The 20,023-nt window shown below is 41.9% G+C and overlaps 1 protein-coding gene and 1 long non-coding RNA gene across 2 annotated transcripts in view; one reads left to right on the forward strand and one right to left on the reverse strand.

The window, feature by feature from the left end:
• Positions 1-20,023, reverse strand: part of MAPKAPK2 (MAPK activated protein kinase 2) — an 89,206-nt gene that overhangs the window by 5,586 nt on the left and 63,597 nt on the right. The window contains exons 2-6 of the mRNA XM_079979860.1: positions 8,809-8,948; positions 6,409-6,473; positions 5,742-5,821; positions 2,030-2,156; positions 671-746 (exon numbers count right to left, since the gene is read on the reverse strand). Coding sequence (XP_079835986.1) covers positions 671-746; positions 2,030-2,156; positions 5,742-5,821; positions 6,409-6,473; positions 8,809-8,948 — 488 coding nt within the window. The remainder of the gene's footprint in view (positions 1-670; positions 747-2,029; positions 2,157-5,741; positions 5,822-6,408; positions 6,474-8,808; positions 8,949-20,023) is intronic.
• Positions 2,172-5,736, forward strand: LOC307218116. The gene is made up of 2 exons (XR_013839787.1): positions 2,172-3,191; positions 3,355-5,736. It is a non-coding gene; the product is annotated as an uncharacterized lncRNA (long non-coding RNA).

Raw genomic sequence — 20,023 nt, forward strand, 5'->3', positions numbered from 1 at the left:
ACTCAGCATATAAAACAAGCAGTGCTCCAAGTACAACGTAATCATATCACATGTGCATGTTTCTTGCACGAATTCAGTTGCAAAAGCTTGGCTCCAGCAGCAACAGCCTTCCTAGCACAGTTGCAAGAAAGACTAAGGCAGAAGGGAGGAGGGAGGCAGACAGAGAGAGATGCAGACAGAAGAAAATGGGTGGAATGAAACTACAGCTTCTGCCTGCCTCTCTCCTCCTTTCTGCAGGCATGAGAACTGGATTCCTTCTTCCTCTGCCTCCACCGCTTTGCCGCTCGTCTTGCAGTCAAGGGAGGCAGGGTATCTTCTTCCTCTGGCAGCGGCCTTGGAAAATATTCCCAATTTCATCTTCCCCACAATCAATGCATCCAATTTTATTTCTACCGCCTAGGGCTTGTTCCTAAAGTGTGTTGAATCAGCCAGCATCATCTGTGCTTTTTTCCTTGATATTGACAAAGGATCTTCCTCAATGACTCAATAAACAGAACATGCCGGAAGCACAGCCCTTCCCAGTTAACTGGCTCAAGAATATCCCAGAAGAAGACTGAACATCCCTAACTTTGGAACTTTATTGAATCCTGCCAGGAGCAAGTACACACAGAGGAGAATATACAAAGCAACTAACTGTGCCATGCAGTACAGTGCAGAAGAATAGACTTACAAAATATACATGATGACACCAAGGGACCACATATCGCAGGACTTATCATATTTCTCTGGGCCTAGTACTTCTGGAGCTAAAGGAGATGAAAACAAAATGCAAAGTCAACTTTGTCACACATGCTATCAGTACAACTTTGTCACATGCTATCAGTACAATTTTCAGACATTTACACTTCAAGAGGACAGGCTGTCCCCCTCTCTGGGGAGCTTATTACCCTTGGAACTGTGCCTGGAGTACAGTTGCAAAATAATATGCTGTTTGGATACACTTTACCTGGCACTTGATATTAGTTCTCAGTTCATGGGAAAACCTCTGACACCAAGGCTGTTTGCCATAGAACATTTATAAAACTGCCAGCGAAGGACATTAAAGGGTCCCAGAAAAGTACCATATTGGCCCGAATATAAGCTGCACATTTAAAATTGGAGGGAGGAGGGAAAAAGAAAAAATACCCGAATATAAGCGGCTCCCTTCCTCGTTGCTTCTGGCTGCATACTGGGGGGGGGGGGGGTAGCCACGCTGCATTGCTGGCAGCCTTTCCCCTTCCTCGCTCTCTCCCTTCCTGGCCTTGGGGGAGAGGACGGGGGACTACATGTGGGGCGGGCACCGCTTTGCCACGCTCCTGCTGCTGTTTGCCTCACACTCCTGGCTGCATACTGTAAGGTCGCAAATATAAGCCACACTTTAACTTTTCAAGGTCAGAATTTGGAGGGAAAGTGAGACTTATATTCAGGCCAATACGGTGTTTAAAAGTGACCAGAGGTTTTAGCCTTTGAAATTGAATGATGCGTTGCTTTTCTCTCTTCCATTTAAAAATGGACCAGAACTAAATCCCCAAACTAATAATAATAATAATTAATAATAATAATAATTTCCCAACTTTTTCCCAGGCCAGAAACTGTTATAGGATGAGGGGGATCACCTGCACAACCTCAATCTGGTCACCACATGATAGTGACACCTGTGTTGGCTGCTTTTGTTAAAGGTTTCACCCTGTGCCAATCCCTTTTCTTTCCAGAATACTAAGTAGGCAGCACAAGCAATCTATTGGAAGCACATAGAGACCAGCTTTTGAAGCATGCTCACCTGTTTGCCCAATCAGCTGCAGCCCAGTGCTGAGGTTTTAAACTTGAGAGAGATGCCATTTAGTTTAAATGATGTAGCAAATGAAATAAAATGATTGGGCTGCTTGCTTGAAAATCTTGAAAAACCCATCCCTGCTCTTATTACAAAATGCAACAGCAGTGTACATGTGCCCTGAAGCTCACCATCACTATTTCTATGAAAAAGAGAGGTGCTGGAGGTTGCAATTCTTATGTCTCAGAAGCGGGTGATGCTCTCCAATGGTTTACTTACCCACATAGTATGGTGTGTAGCATGGTGTAGCTAGAGAGTTATGTGTGGTGGTTTCTTTAGCAAATCCAAAGTCGGTGAGTTTTAATACAGCGTTGGGCCTTTTTGAGGTGTATAGGAGGTTTTCTGGCTGCAAGACATAATAAGCAAAACCAGCTTAAGAGAAAACTATATTTTGCACCACCTTGCAGACCCTAGGCTGGGCACATGGTAAGAACTAATGATCAGGTGTCCATTAACCTTTGCTTATTGATTTATACCATTTCCTCATGCATCTGCAGTAAAAATTACTCCCAAGGAAGCCTGACAGTCATTTCAAAGACATTTAAAGACAGTAGAAAAGTGAAGCACAGCTATGAATAAAAAACAGGAACAGACTAAGAAACAACAGCATTAACAGGGGCAAGTGAAAACAATCCAAATGAAATTTTTAAAAGACCTGGGGGAATGAAAACAGTCTTTTCCTGGTGCTAGAAAGGCATGATAGTGACAGGCAAGCATCCCCAACTGAAAAGGCCCTCTCAATAGCTGCAATTATGCAGATGCCATTACACATCTGTGTACATTAGGTATATGATCCAGATTATATTGACAATTCCCTATAATGCTTATGCTACTGAGTTTATTTGCAGTCCTCAAGAGATGATGCGTTTTATATTTGCAAGGTCAAAGCTTCAGAGAGTCTTTTACAGCAGACACTAGGACATTAGAGGGATTTATAGAGGAACAGAGGAATTAAACACATATTTACAGGGGAAATGGTGGTATTGCCAATTTACCCTCCCAAATTAAATAAATACCTGAAGTAAACATAGTCTCTGAACTCTTTATAAGTGTTGGCCACAAGGCTCTTGACCAGTTTATTGAAATGCAACGTTCCCTAGCCCATTTGTTCAGCGAATGAAATGTTATGTAATGTTTATTAGCACAAAGCTTAAGGTTGTGAACTTTTGGTGGGCAGGAATTCAGCCACGAAGGGAGTAGGCAGCATTACAGAGAGTTTTCAATTTTGACATCTAACCATGTTTTAGTGTTAAATGGATGAGCCTCATTGAAAAACCGCTACACATACCTGTTGAAGTCCTCCAGCTGCTTCCCTGTGGCTCATTCAGGCTCAGCCACAGACTGCTAAACTATGGTTTCGCCTTAGGTGGGAACATGGTCGGTATGTAAAAATCTTTGGTCTATGCAAGTGGCATGTTAATGGAGTGTGTGTGTGTATTTGAATTTGAATTTGAGTATTGCAAATCTCTCTCTCTCTCTCTCTCTCTCTCTCTCTGTGTGTGTGTGTGTGTGTCTGTGTGTGTGTGTTGTAGTAGAAGTAGTAGTAGTAGTATTAGCAGAAGCAGCAGCAGCAGCAGCAGCAGCAAGAGTAAACTAGAATGTGAACGGCTTAGATTGAGAAGATATATGGGGGAGGGAACCTAAAACTACCCTTCACACTTGAGAGTGTATACCCGCCCACTTCTCAACTTCTATCAGTGTATGCAAGTATATATTTTGTTTCAGAAAGCATAAAATGATCAACATATACTTTGCACCTTGAATATTAATAATATAGATCAAGATCCACAGCAGGCATGTGTGTGCAGTGGAGAGAGCCAATATGTATCTAGAGCTCTGTTTTCACTATTCACAGCTGCAGATTATGACCCAAACAACCAGATCCCTGTTCAGCGCGGGGTGTGTGTTAGTTTTTAGATGTTTCAGCAGTGGTGCAGTGAAACCAAGGCTCGAGTTGTCCACATGAATACCCCCTTCTTGATATTCTTTATCTAAATAACATGCACCTGTTCCTGCATCTCCATAAAAGAGAAGAGCCAAAAAGAACAAGACTAAAAATACGGTTCCATAGCCTTTGAGGACTTTAAATTTCATAACTTAGGAGAGAAAGAATGTGCTGGCAGGTGATGTAGAATTATGTAACAGGCAGGGAAAAGGGAAACATTTTCAAGCCCATCCTATTGCCTCAGGGGCAGTGGATTATAATTACAGCAATTGGATTTTTCCAGCCTTGTCCTAAATCTAACAAAGAATCTACCTTTTATTTTAAAAAAAACATGCTTGGGAGCCCTTTCTGTTAACAAGGAATCTTAGTCCAAATATCCTGAGGGGTGGGTTCTAGACAAAAGGAACCACCTAACCAAATTAGCATTCTTCCAGTAATTCATTAACTTTTCCTTACCATGCTGAGCTGCACAATTGCTATTCCTCAGTGCGGTTGCATTCTAGACTTTGTTCACGTGTCTCTGATTAGCTGAAAACCACATCCAGAGAAGGTTCTTCCAGAGCACCTGCCTACATGAACCTAGTGCAATAACGCTGGAGGTATTAATTTTACCCACAGTCTCTTCAGGAATTAAACTGGGGTTGCTCTGATTTAAATATGCTACCCTTGCTTTGCCCTCTCTGTTAACATGACAAGCGAGCAAGGGCTGCCTATTTAAACTAGCACAGACAAACATGTGCCCTCACCATCCACTCATAAAGCATGGGTGGCGCTGTGGTCTAAACCACTGAGCCTCTTGGGCTTGCTGATCGGAAGGTCGGCAGTTCAAATCCCCATGACAGGGTGAGCTCCCATTGCTCTGTCCCAGCTCCTGCCAACCTAGCAGTTTGAAAGCACACCAGTGCAAGTAGATAAATAGGTACCACTGCGGTGGAAAGGTAAACGGTGTTTCTGTGCAATCTGGTTTCTGTCACAGTGTCCCGTTGCACCAGAAGCAGCTGCCAGTACTGGTCAGTGAGAGGATGAAGGGGTTCCTCTTTCAGAGACCAACCCAGGTGGAAGGGTGGGTGGGTTTGGATCTACATCTTCTCAGGATGCTTTCAAATCATAAAAATAAAGGAACATTTCCTCCTTTGCTGGCAGACACTGCTGATATCAGAGGTAGGTAGTATTTGTTTTGTGCCACTGTTCGGTTCAATTAAATTTTAGACCTCCTAAATCAAATTTAGTACTATTCCAGAAGCCATCTGTTGCTGGCATTTTACTGCTGGTACCACATGAATTGCACACATCACATGAAGTGTAAGGATTGGTTGCAATGAAATAATCCAATCTTACTCCCACCAAACCACTACACATGCATGACCCCAGATTTTTAGGGTCAAACTGGACATGAAATTATTTGACATAACAAATTAGACATGACATTTGGCTTTCCAGAGTTCCCCCCTAATAAATAGCCAGTGTATTGGGGGGAGCCAGACTGGGCTAAAGGCATGTGAGGAAAGGGGGAATTAACTCTTTGCTCCTGCCATGGCGTTAGTCCCAATCTCCCAGTGCCTTCTATTTGCAGCCAGAAGGAAGCTCACATTGGCATAAAAATGAATTTCAGGAGCTGGGAGGCTAGAGCAATTTGAATAAGAACCATGGCTGGGGCACATAGTTAAATCCTCCTCCTTACCATGGTCCTAATCAGGACGCCTTTTGCCATGTTGGTTATGCACTGAAAACCACCACCACACAAGGCCAAGTGATATGAACAGCATTGTGTCTGGACCTTAGGAACACCTTCATTTGGTCAGAGTCTTTGGAAATAGTTAGTAGTTTGGTGTGGACCGCATCCAGGAAGTCAGAAAACCATCAGTCGAGGTTGATGGAAGTCCTAGGCTGCGATAGCCAAAGGTTTGTTATGTTGTTTAAAATGGGATGTTATGTTTGGGAAATATGTGTAAAAACCAATAAAAAGTATATTAAAAAGAAGAGTACCTTAACATCCCGGTGTGCAATGTTGATTGAGTGTAAATACTGAATGGCTTCTCCGATGCTCTTCATTATTTCAGAAGCCTCTGGGGAAGATAAGAAAACAAAGCGGGTCATTTTGCTCTGCAGCCAAAGAGGCATCCGCCATCTAATAAATACCCAGATTATAAGGCGTTAGAGGGAACAAAGAACATTACTGGTCAGGTTTCAGAGCAGAAACAAATGTGACGAAGAACATGAAGCTGATGCTGCCCCATGGTGTGGTCCTCCTCTTCTCCACCACAACATCTACATAGCTTACCCGCCTTGATGTTTCCTCACCTTTCCTCCACATCACTGGGTGCTGTTGGCAAGAGAACGTGGTGCCACGTTCCTGACCACAGACTTAATTCAGGTGATCAGAAACAAAAGTATGAGCTCATGGTTTCCTTTCCATGTCATTTCTAGTCATACTTCGTCATGACATCCAAACTGGCAAACTGAACGCTAGTCCAGAATCGGAAATCCACCTCAGTCCTTTACTTGCAGGTTCCAGTTTGTTTGTCCTTTGACATACAGAGGGCCAGTGGTCCCCCTTCTCTGCCTTAAAAAGTAAACAGTTGTGCCTGAAGTCTTAAGACTTAAATTGTCAACGCATGTTAAGCTTTAAGAAATCTATTGTATCCCTTCATACCTCTTTCTGTGAACGCCTGGTCTCCTCTGTCTTGAATTCGACTGAAGAGTTCCCCACCATCCAAGCTGAAAGTCATAAACAAGTGCAGTTACAAAAATGGAAGCAACAAGAATTACTGCCTAAGCAAAACCACCACCAGGCTATGAGTACATTTCCATGCACACACACATCACTTTCCCAAGGCCTCTGGGTGAAACTCAGATCAGATCCATTTGGAATTAATCTGAGCCTTGAAAAGCACATATAGGGTTGAAAAAGAGAGTAGGAAAGAGTGTCACTCTTCCTCCTTCAGCTCTATGTAGTTTTCCAAGGAGAAAAAGGTAACTACCATCACCACAATCATGACCAAGGGACCTGGGGCTCAGAGGGTTTGTGGGCACCAGGGAAAGACATCAATAAAGTTATTTAGGGCATAGATTGTTTCAACAGAAATGTGGCAGTGAACCCATGTAGTCAGCACCCATCCCAAGAAGCTTGCAACGGCCACAGTGCAGTTAATAAGCATAGAGTGATATATCTGCTCAAATGTCTCTGAATGAAAAGAAGAACAAGGCAAGCTCTAAAAGACTGAAGCTCCTTTAAAGATGTAAGGCATGGAGATTAAAAGAAAGAAACATATTAAACTGGCTTACAATTTGACTTTAACTATCTTGATGAGAATCGCTTTGGAACAAATCTATCTATCTATATATTGGAAGAAAAAGGTGTGGGGGCAGAAAAGAGCAAAATCCTAATAAAGTAATAGGTCTATTAGCATCTAATGTAGCTTCAAACTTTGCTTAGAAGTTTTCCACTGTTCAAGATGTTTTGTCACATAAAACACTGAAGAGCTTTCTTCTGTCTGTCTGCTTCTGATGCTACCTAGGACTTTGACTTGCCCTGTACAATTGCCTATCGCAGCCAATGGTTGCAGAAGCACCAAGCAGTTCACACAACCTGTATCACCCCATCCTGCAGCCCCTTGTAACTCAATAATTTTCTCCAAACAATCAGTAGGGCTTTGTCACACAGTGTAAGGTGGGGTCAGTGTAGGGGGATGGCCATCAGGTGGAGCACTTTTCTGCTAGCAGAGCTCCCCCTGGTGGAGGCTCCCTCAGCTCACATTCAGGCACTTCCCCCGTCCCGGCTTTTAAAAGTTCAGCAGCAGGACCGGATTCCTAGTGTTCAGTCTCTTCCCTTCTTGGAATAGGAATGACCTTGCCATGATCTAAGCATGTCAGGATTGGATTACTGCAGTGCATTGCACACTGCAATTCCTTTGAAGACCACTCAGAACATTCAAGTTGGTTCAGAATGCAGCGGCAAGTCTGCTAATGTCAACAGCCAGAAATCAATACATTGCATTCATCTTTCAATATATTTATTGGCTCCTGTTGTGTTTCCAAATTAAAATGCTCGTTTTGATTTATAAAGCCTTAAATGGCCTAGGTCCAAGGAATCTGGAAAAACTGCTTCCTTCCATAGAAGCCTGTCTGCTTACTTAAATCTGCATTAGATTAGGTGTTTGTATCTTTTCCACCGTGCCACCATATCCTCTAAAGCTGTATCCCACAAAACATCCAGGGACGTTCTTCTGTGTTACCATACATCTAAAAGTGTTTCACGAAAGAAATCCACAGCTAGTATTTAGACACTCAGTAAAGACCTGATGATTTGCCCTAGTTTCTATCTCGCTATTTCTTTCTTACTGCGTTGCACTTCCTTACTATGGTTTTTCTTGTTTTGAATGTGGTCCCCACAAAAAAAAATTTTTTTAAGCCACTCTGGGCATTTCTCTCCAAAAATCATGGTGTACAGATGTTAAGCAAATAAATAAAATAAAAGCACCCACCCCACCCCCGGATTTAAGCAAGGGTAAGAATCGTGAATTTCTCTTTTAAAAGTAAATTACAGCAACAACCCAAAAAAAGTCATCTGAAGCACTTTACCCAAGAGAAAAGTTTAGAAAGCAGGAAATGAGTTAAAAACAAAACAAAACACCCCACAACTTCTATAATCTCTCCCTGATTCACACCCTGCCCACCCACCCACAACTCTGCCAGTTTCAGTACCAATTTACCCAAGTAGAAACACTTAAAATCTGTATCAGCTAACTCTTTGCAAGGAAGATGCCCTATCTTTAGCAAACTTATGGTTGGGAATAAATTATCTTGGCACTGTAATAGTTGCATATGTTAATGAGTTCAAATGCAGATCTAAATGCCATTTCCAGTGAAAATGAATGGTATATATGGGTTGTGGAACTACCCTTAAAGGTGGGTCATATCCACATTTAGGGAATGTAGTGAAAAAACAGCACTTCTGACTACAAAGCTCTGTGTGGTGCTCTCCAGCTGTGAACAGTGATTAAGCATGGCCAACTGCACAACTCACTCTGTCCCATCAAACCACAACACTCACCATTCCATGACTATCAGGAGACATTTTCGACCCTGGTAAAGATTTTCATAGACGTCTATAATCTTCACAATATGAGAACACTGAGATGCCCTCCAGTGCAGCTCCACCTCCCTGCGAGCTTTCGGACAGTCTTGCAGCATCTGGAAAGGGAAAGAGAAAAAGGAAGTGTGAGCATTCTTTTCTCCCTTGCTTTGATTAGCATACTTGTCAATTAACATCTTACCAGCAATCATTTCCCCAGTGTACAGCAGGATAAAGTTTGCATCATGAACCACACATGGGACTCAGATTTTACACAATCCCCCAAAAGAACACAATCTCTCTCTCTCTCTTTCTTCTTCTTCTTCTTCTTCTTCTTCTTCTTCTTCTTCTTCTTCTTCTTCTTCTTTCAAGTAGTTTGTTTAACAAATCTTTGCATCTGTCATGTTCACAACAGCTAAGCAGATCCTAAGTCCCATTTTACAGATTGGGAACTAAGTGACCTCCCATAGTCAAGTCAGGAATGGCTGAGGCGGTAAGTACAAGATGGGAGCTGCACCTTGGGGTTTTCTTGGTGCGCCCACAAAGTCCTGACCGCACTATTACCTTGTCCCTATACCATCCTGGTAAGTGGCAGAGACACTGTTTTCTGTAGAATGGCATAGCACCATTCCACTATGTCAGCCACTCCTAGCTTAAGTGACAAACATGAAGTGCATCAAAAGGACCCAATTCAATAATTCACTGAACATTTTATCACATTAAGATTCCTCACCCCCCCAATTTCTTCCAAGAACTTTAGGATGCTACTGTATACTTTCTTATTTTTGCCCAAGAAACCCACCACAAAATGGGATGAAAGATGGACAAGGCCACCTTGAGAACTTCACAAGCAGGGGCTTGAACCAGACAAAAAACCATGAAGTCTGATGTAACATTCAGAAGAAGTTGCATTTGAATCCCTTATGAAGCCAGCAAAACAAATAAAATATCAAGGTATGCACTGCCATCTTGTGGTGAATACTGTCACTGCAACTCAGGCTACTTGGCTGGAGCAACCAATTGTGGATGTTAGCAAACCATCTCCTAACTATAACCGAGGCTACCCTTCCTGAATCCCAAAATGGTTTTTGACCTTCTAAGGGGAAAATGGATATGATTTTCACTGTGTGACAGCATCAAGAAAAATGCAGGGAACAAAATCAACCCCTACATATGGTTGTTTATTGACCTAAGACCTTCAACACTACACTGTAAATTGTACTGCCCCATGGACTGTCCTTCTGAAAATTGGCTGCTCATATAAATGTGTGAACATCCTTTGGCTCCTCCACAATAATATGATGGCAACAATCGCCATTCACAGTGGGTCATGCGTTAAACAGGGATATATTATCACCCCAACTCTATTACAGTGGTACCTTGGTACTTGAACGGCTCGGCTCCCGAACAAATTGGCTCCTGAATACTGCAAACCCGGAAATAAGTGTTCCAGTTTGCAAACGATTTTCAGAAGCCAAACGTCTGACGCTGCTTCCGCTTGAGTGCAAGAAGCTCCTGCAGCCAAATGGAAGCCGCGCCTTGGTTTTCAAACGGTTTCGGGAATCATACAGACTCCTGGAACAGTTCGAGAACCAAAGTACCACTGAATTTTTATCACCATGATCCTACACATTGTTGAAGGGAAACTCCCCATTGGTGTAGAAATCATATATCTAGCAGATGGAAAGCTCTTTAACCTGAGTAGGCTGAAAGCAAAGAGTAAGGTTACCGTAATTTCCGTCATAGAGCTTCAATATACTGATTACAATGTGGAGTGTGCACACTCAGAGGATGACCTCCAAACCATCCTAAATATATTCGCAGCAGCTTAAGGAAAGATTGGCCTATCGCTCAATATCCAAAAAACCAAAGTGCTACACCAACAAGCACAAAACAACCCCTCCGCGCCACAAATTCAACTTAATGGTGTAACGTTGGAAAGTGTCGAACACTTCTCCTACCTGAAGTACAAACTCAAGCATTTCCACAGGGGCCAACAGCGATGCCGAAATCAAGCATCACCTGAGCTCTGCGAGTGCACCTTTCTCCCAAGTGAAGCACAGAGTGTTTAAGGACTGGGACATTCAAAGGGAAGGGAAACCAAAATGCTTGTTTACAAATCTATTGTACTACCAACCTTACTGCATGGGCCACTTATGAATGCCATCTCAAACTCCTTGAAAGATTCCACCAAGATTCCACTTTTACACATCACTTGGGAAGACAGGCGAACTAATGCCAGTGTACTGGAAGAAGCATAGATCACCAGTGTCAAATCAATAATTCTTAATCATAAACTTTGTTAGACTGTTTGTGTTGTTTGGATGCCTGATTACACTGGTCAACCACAAATTTGTTGTCTGCATTTTTTCAGTTGATTTAGGACGAATCTGATGCGCTGAATCCAAAAATCACATTGGTTTTGATCAATCAGGTCAAGGTTTTGAGCTATGGCCACATGTCATTTTTTTACGTTTTTGTTCACATGTACGCTTATGTGGAGCATTTTAGAAGAAGTTGGTGGGGGTAAAATGCCATGTCGAATAATTGTTTTGATTGGAAATGATTATTTTAATGACAAGAAGTATTCAGGTCCGATAGTTCTGGGTGATTATGTCGAAAAGGGATCAGTTTGAAGTCATAAAACCTCGAAATCTTCCATAAATTGGTGCGGCAAAGCATAAAGTTATTTTGGTATTAAACTTGGTGACCAGGATAAAGCTTGGGCGCCACACATGGTGTGCAAGGCATGCACCGAGTCTCTACGTGGGTGGACCAATGGCAAGAGGAGTCTGAACTTTGGAATTCCCATGGTTTGGAGGGAGCCGACAAACCATGTCACTGACTGCTACTTCTGTGCTGTTGATGTGACTGGGATCAACAGAAAGAACCGGAGCAGCCTCAAGTATCCTGATCTTCAATCAGCATGTCGTCCTTTAGCTCATTGTGATGAAATTCCAGTGCCTATCTTCGGAGAACTTCCTGACATTAGTGACGAAGATGCCTCCAGTGTTGAAGGACATGAAGAAGAAGAAGTGGTTCTTGAAGATGATGCTCCACATCCATTTTCCCAAAAGGAGTTGAATGATCTAGTTTGCGACCTCAGCTTGTCAAAGGACTCTGCCGAACTGTTGGCATCCAGATTGAAGGGAAAAAAACCTCCTCTCTGACAGTGCTCACATCAGCTTCTTCCACAACAGGCATCAAGAATACCTCCGTTTTTTTCTCAGAAGAGAAGGACTCGGTATACTGTGCAGATATTGCACAGCTTCTGCTCAAGTGCCACAGTACGAACCCAAAGATTGGAGACTGTTCATTGATAGCAGCAAGCGATCACTGAAATGTGTTCTGCTACACAATGGCAACCAGTTTGCCTCTATACCCCTGGCTCACTCAAGTACACTGAAGGAGAACTATGAAGCGGTGAAGTATGTGCTGGAGAAAATTGGTTATGATCAGTGTTATGTAGTGAAGTTTCACCCTGGGCCAGCAGGGGGATACTGTATATAGTTTTCACTCAGGTCTGTAGATAGTTTTCACTCAGGTCCACGTCAGTTATTTTAGGCGGGAACTCTGGGCTGTTGTTGCTACAATGTTGACAGCCGGCTGCCTATAAAAGCAGGCCGGCTGAGCTGTTTGCAGTCAGTTCTATTCCAGCTTACAAAATAAAGAGCTACTTGGAGAAATCGCTGTGTCGTCTGCTATGTCAACCCACAACTTAACAATCAGCATAAGTGGTTTATTTGTGTTGACCTGAAGATGGTGAACTTTTTGTTGGGACAACAGTCTGGCTTCACCAAGTACCCATGTTTTCTGTGCATGTGGGATAGTAGGGACCGTGCTCAGCATTACACAAAGAAGGACTGGCATGTGCGGGAGGAATTGGTGCCTTGCAAAGAAAGGAACGTCATCAATGACCTTCTGGTGGACAGAGACAGAATACTCTTCCCACCGCTGCACATCAACCTCGTCTTAATCAAGCAGTTCACCAAGGATGGTGACTGCTTCACTTACTTGTGCCAGGCTTTTCCAGGATTGACCATGGAGAAGTTGAAAGCTGGCATCTTTGACGGTCCTCAGATCCATCAGCTCATCAGAGATCCAGAGTTCCGAAACTCAATGAACGAAGTGGAACTGGAAGCGTGGAAGGCATTTGTTCTGGTAGTGAAGAACTTTCTTGGCAACAATAAGGCCAGAAACTACGCAGAACTTGTCAACAACATGCTGACTGCTTTCAGAAACCTGGGCTGCAACATGAGCATCAAGATGCACTACCTATTTTCACATATGGACCGGTTTCCTGAGAACCTGGGTTCAATGAGTGATGAGCAGGGGGAGAGATTCCATCAGGACATGAAAGAGATGGAGACCAGGTATCAGGGTCGCTGGGACGCAGTCATGATGGCTGACTACTGTTGGACTCTGAAGAGAGACCTCCCTGCCGCTGAGCATTCCAGGAGTTCCAAGAAACGGAAGTTCAACCCCTGAAGTTTGAAAAATGGTGAAGCAACATGCAATTTACGTGTACTTACCTTTATCAATGCCCACCATTCAGTTTACAGTAATCGATGTTTCTATCAGGTAATCAATATATGTTGTTGGAAAAACATTTTTTTAATCTTAAAAACATATTTAGGATGATATGTGTTGACAAAAATCAGCTGATAATGCCACAAAAATGTAATCGGTTTTGTCACAAGATCTGATTTTTTTCAAATCAACATAACACAAAAACCTGACCTGATGGAGAGAAACGGATGCCATTTCCTGATTCAGCAGTGCAAAAATACCCTAAATCAGTTGTAGAAATCTAGACAACATTCAAAAAGTAAAAAATTGTTGCCCAGTGTTATCATCTTCCAAAGCAACTACTCTATTCAGAACTTAAAAATGGAAAGCATAATGCTGGTAGACAAAAAAAGAGGTTTAAAAATGCTCTCAAAGCAAATCTTTAAAAATGCAGTATAAGCACAGAAAACTGGGAAACACTGGCCTACAAGTGCACCAATTGGAGAAGAGCCTTTACCAAAGGTGTCATGGTTTTTGAAGAAGCACGAACTCAGGGCGGAAAAGAGAAATGAGCTACAAGGAAGGCACATTTGGCAAACCCTCACCATTATCATCTTGGATACAATACTAGAAATTAATATGCTTAATTTAGTCCAGCAAATAGCAATTATATATGCATTTAGAGAAACGTTTAGCAATCAGAAACTCTTTTAAGTAATTAATTAAAATAATTAATTGGTCCTGTGGAGATCCCTCCATGGGCCATTTTTGGTGTCTGTGTCTGCACAGATGCGTTTTTTGGCATCTGCACATGTGCAAACGCAATTTCCAGCGCCTCAGAAGTGGGTCCCCACTCCACGTTGCATCAGTTTAGGGCCGCACGCAAGCAGGCAGCTTAGCTGTGGCTTGTGGGCTGGTCAAACAACCTCCACGGGCCGCTTCCGGCCCATGGGCCTTAGGTTGCTGACCCCTGATCTATATCTATCAACAGCAGCAACGAAAGAGCAATGCATTGAAAACTACCTCTTTTGAAAAACATGATTATGTGACCTGTGGTGCCACCTAGTGGCTGAGATTATTCAAAAAGTTTCACTCCTAGAATTGTAACATAAGCCAGACCTCCCCTCAGCCCAGTAAGTCCAGGGAGGACCAGGCTGAATCCACCACATGGTCATGAGTGCCCTTGGTCCAGTCACTCTCTCTCAAGCCAACAGTTTGGTGCTGTGCTGCTGCCTTCCTAACAGTCATTGTTGCTGCCTCTTATAGTGAGGAAGCAGGGCAGGGCAGCAGCGGAGATGGAGGTTATATACTGGCAGAGCTAATTCAGCGCTCTCACACATCCCTGACTGCACCACTGCCTGGCCCTAGCAAGTGGAAGCAGCATCACTATTGAAAGGTGCAGAACCACCTTTCTTGGTCAGCTCCTGCCAGCTCAGACGATATTAGTGATGATGATGATGATGATGATGATTCAGGGTGGATAAAAATCAATGGATTTTTTTAAAAAATAAAATATTGAATTGGATTTTTAAAATTTAAATCGGATTTTTAAAATAAAGTGCTTTTGGAGGAAAAATCTTTTTAAAGATAGTTTTCTATTTAAGTTACATTATAAAAGGTAAAGGTAAAGGGATCCCTGACCATTAGGTCCAGTCGTGACCGACCCTGGGGTTGCGGCACTCATCTCGCTTTATTGGCCGAGGGAGCCGGCGTACAGTTTCCGGGTCATGTTGCCAGCATCACTAAGCCGCTTCTGGCGAACCAGAGCAGCGCACGGAAATGCCGTTTACCTTCCCGCCGGAGTGGTACCTATTTATCTACTTGCAATTTGACATGCTTTCGAACTGCTAGGTTGGCAGGAGCAGGGACTGAGCAACGGGAGCTCACCCCGTCGGGCGGATTCGAACCGCCAACCTTCTGATCGGCAAGTCCTAGGCTCTGTGGTTCAACCCACAGCACCAGCCGTGTCCCTCCTAAGTTACATTATAGTCCAAAGGCTATTCATCAGGAAATAAGGATTTGTTTTAAGTTTTTCATGTGTGTTAAAACTCAGTATAAGGTTTTGGGTTTTTTAAAAATCATTTAACCACATCAGTTAACAAACATGGATACATATGCTATAATGTTATTGTTTTAGTTAAACAAATTGTTTAAATTGTTATTAAGGAAATGATTATTTTTCTCCTTCCAGTAAAGTACAGCTGAAGAGTTGTCCAAATATAAACAGTTAACTTATTAAACCTCACAATAATTTCATAATTATCTGTCAATGTATTTCTAACAGCATAACTAAATCAGTAATTTTTGAGAGAACTGTAAAAACTACTCTGAAAATTTATTATTCCAAAAATGAAACCTTCATCTGGTTGTACATATTAAGATTATACCAGCAAGAATGAGTCTTTCTGTAAAAAAAAGATTTAAAGCAAGTCTTACTGACTAGTGATTTAAATCGTGATTTAAATCGATTTGATTTAAATCAAATCCACCCTGTTACTATTATTAATAATAATTTTCACCTTTCCTCCCAAAGGAGCCCTGTGCAGAAACCAACAAAGCAAAACAACAACTTTTTAAAAACATTGAAAAAAATATATAAAACAGATAAAATATCCTTACAAGTGTGAATAATATTTCAAGGTTGCTGAAAAGTTCTGTCTAAACATCAATAACAAGGGAGATAGAAGAGCCTCAGTGGAGACTGCATGCTATTTATATATTTGTTTATTTAACAAATTTCATCTAGTTTTGTCAAGAAAGTTTTTTTTTAATGATAATCCTTTGATAACTCCCCCATTATATTCACTGAGAAGACTTCTAACGCTTTTCAAGGCTTTCCTCCAAAGTATCCTGTAGTTACAAACTGTAGTTTGTAAAGGGTATTGAGAGTTGTTCGGTGAGCCCTATGATGCTTCTTTAAATGTATAATTCAGATGGGACCTTAATAATTAAATTTGTAAATTCACCTGAAGAACACACAGCAGTACAGTGGTACCTCAGGTTACATACGCTTCAGGTTACATACGCTTCAGGTTACACACTCCGCTAACCCAGAAATAGTGCTTCAGGTTAAGAACTTTGCTTCAGGATGAGAACAGAAATCGGGCTCCGGCGGCGCGGCGGCAGCAGGAGGCCCCATTAGCTAAAGTGGTGCTTCAGGTTAAGAACAGTTTCAGGTTAAGAACAGACCTCCGGAACGAATTAAGTACTTAACCCGAGGTACCACTGTACACAACATAAAAATGCATAACAAAAAGAGGAGTAGAAACAAAAACTAACCAATAACCCCATTCCTACAAACACATTTAAAAGGACATAGAATGTTTAATTAGCCCAACACCTCATTAAAGAGAAACATTTCTGCCTGGCACCTAAATATATGTAATGAAGGTGCCAAGTGAGTCTTCCTGGGGAGTGCAGTCCACAAATGGGGAGCCACTGCAGAAAAGGTCCATTCTTGTGTTGCCACCTTCTGGACCTCTTGTGGAGGAGGCAGGTGAAGAAGGGGCTGTGCGGATGATTTCAGGTCTGGGCTGGTTCATATGGGGAGGCGGTCCTTGAGGCATTTCAGTCCTGAGCCATTTTACACTGAACTGAAACTGCCATTATGTATTCACCGAGTCTATTTTATAAATTCATTTTATAATCTATTCATCATCTAATCTATTTTATTTGAAAAGACCATTTTGGAGCTCCTTTTTTTCACCACTTGAAACAATCTGGGGTTGACAGAAAACTTGGCCACCCCATTGCTCACCCCAACCCTAGAACCATTTCATATTATGCCACAGAATACTTATTTGTCATTTTACTAGGCTGCAGCAGAATACATTTCCCAACTTCTCCAGAAGGAGGAGCCCATTGCTTTAAACAACACCACTTTCTTTCTTTTTCAAAGGAATTGTTTCTCAGCCCAGCAACCCCTCCTCCTTACATCATTTGTGTGTAGCTAACAGTTTATTACCCTTGGGGAGCATAAACAAGGCAGTGTTAATTATACCCTGCATGTTTGCAAATACAGAGCATCAAGCTGTCTACATCTGAGGCTGTTGACGTTTGTCCAATGGAGCCCAGACTAGATGTCAAATGCTTTGCAATTGCACCCAGACTCTCAAGTTTTTTTTGCCTTTTAGTTTTTTTAATCAAACACTTCAGAGGAACAATTTTACACAGCCTGTCATAAGACAGGAAACCCCTCCCTGCTTAAAGAGGAAAGGTCCCTTTCATACATACATTTTTTAATTAAAATCCTTGACCTAAATATCAACATTTCACATGTGATATTGTCAAAAATTACCAGCTAGCAACCAGAGTTTTCACTTCTGCATGGAATACAGTGTTAAAATGGAGAGAGTTATAGTAATAGAACAGGGATATGCCACACACTTTCAATGCATAAATGTCTCAGGTTAAATCGGAAAGACTGTGAAAAGTTGTTGCCAGTTGGAAGAGGCTAAGCAAAGCGAGATGAACGAGTGGCTATATATGAGATTTCATATGTAAATTATCCAGTATTCTCAGATTGTAGGGTTTGTTGGTTTGTTTGTTTGTTTGAAATACTGATGCATAATGAATTCCCCTACTGTTACTTTGTGAGCCCAAAACAGGAGTGCTACCAGCCAACATCTCTTTGTTTATGATTTTACAAATCTGTAAAAGGTGGATTTAATTAAATTCCAGGATTTCATTAAGCATGTATTTTGATACCCTAGCCAGAAATGCAATGGGGCAGTGCTTGCCTTAGATTCTCAAGATGCAAAATAATAAAGCCTGTACTTCAAAAGCATAAAACAGCCAGAATATTAGCTAAAATATTAGATATGTCAGCACAGTGCTATAGCAGCATGGAGAAGAAATCCATGCAGATGAAAAGGTAATTTTTTTTAAAAAAAATGCTTGTTGCATGTCATCTCTGCTCTCTGGTTTATACAATGAAAATATTGCTAACCCACCCCCAATTCCACGAACACACATGGACAATTTTTATTTTATTTAGCAAGAATTACATGCCACATAATTTTAAGAAATCTCTGAGAGTGTGATATAAAATAGTATAAAATATTTGCTTATTTCCTTGGTGTGAGCCATTCTTAAGGAACTGCATCATCTCTGAGACTAGGACTTGCATACTGTCGAAAGAGATTTTCTGTTCATGCCTTGGTTTTAGCCAGAAAAGGATGTTGTTCACCTGGCAACAAATGCCGACTTATCACTGAGGTAGCAAACCTGTTGCTGGGCTGTACCACTTCAGACTGTATGGGGGGGCGCCTCACGGGGCTGGATGCTTCTCCATACCCCTCCATACAGAAAACTAACATGTCAAGGAAAAAGAGTTGTGGCTTAAGCTAGTTTTCAATAGGGATCTTTGACTCTTTTTTGGGGGGGGGAGTATGGAGAAGCATTAGATTATTTTTCAACTAAAGTCTGAAGTGGTAGAGTCCAGACACAGGTTTACTACCTGGATGAGAATTAGACCAAAGTTGCAGCAACAGAAATAGAAGATTACTCACCCTACATTGTTTGTGGAGCACTTGAAAGAGACAGAGAGGGATGCACATATAAGGAAATGTTGCCTTATCTTCAGATCTCTAAGCATTTGTTTATGGCTTTGAAGGGGGAAATACACCATGCTCTACTGCACATACAAACATGCATAAGGAGGCAGTATGTAAATAGCACATAAATCACATCTGTCAATCATGGCAACCAAGTCGCTCACATCTTATAGGAAGCAGTTCATAACAGCAGTCATAGTTTATGACACAAGCAGTATCATGGTCCAATATGCCTGCCAATAGCATCATTTCATGTGTGACAGCTGACAAAGCCAAGGTAACTTTGAAATGTTCCTCTGTTACTACATTGTAAGCTGTTCCAGCTATATAGAAGGTTGCCAGATGATGCCCAAAATAGTCCACACCAACATAAAAAGCAACTCATCACATGGCAATAGCCACCACACAATTAAATGTAAAGACTTTACATTGGTTTTACTCAAGGGCTATTTTGACGAGAATAAGCCAGGTCTCCACTCCCATTCCCCAGACAGGCCACTATAGGGATCATTCCCTCCATATAGTCCTCTTATCCTTTAGGACAGCTGGGTTCCAGACAGAGGCGGATTTTGGGGAGCGCGACCGGTGTGCTGAGCCGAGAGAGCGCTGCAGGGAGCGCTGCAACAATGATGGACAATGGAAGGCGAGAGGCAGGGGGCAAGTTGAATTTTGGCGTTGCACAGGGCACTACTGAAATATTAAAGCCCAAAGTCCGCCACTGGTTCCAGATGAGAGTATGCTCTTGAGGGGGAAGTGGATTTAGCCAAGGGACCACCAGGAGAAAGGGAATGGACAGCAAGCAACTGTTATAGTAAGCTTTTCCTTGGCTTAGGGAGATTCGGGCCTAGTTCAGATGTCACTTCCAAGCCTGCAACTGTGCCATGGATTGCTCTATTTCACACTTTTAGTTATTTATGCATAACTTCCCACAAACCATCTCAAAGCAATGTCACAATAAAATCATCAATAAAAACAACTACAGAAATCTTTATTTCTAACAATTATAACTATGTTCTTTGAAAATGGAAAAAAATCAAATTAAAAACAATTTCAAATCCAATACAGATATATATACTGGGATAGCCACTCCTCTATTTCTGGATTTCGTCTAACCACAATTTTTGGCAGAT

This window comes from Podarcis cretensis (assembly GCF_951804945.1).
Source record: "Podarcis cretensis genome assembly, chromosome: 6".
Classification (NCBI taxonomy): domain Eukaryota; kingdom Metazoa; phylum Chordata; class Lepidosauria; order Squamata; family Lacertidae; genus Podarcis; species Podarcis cretensis.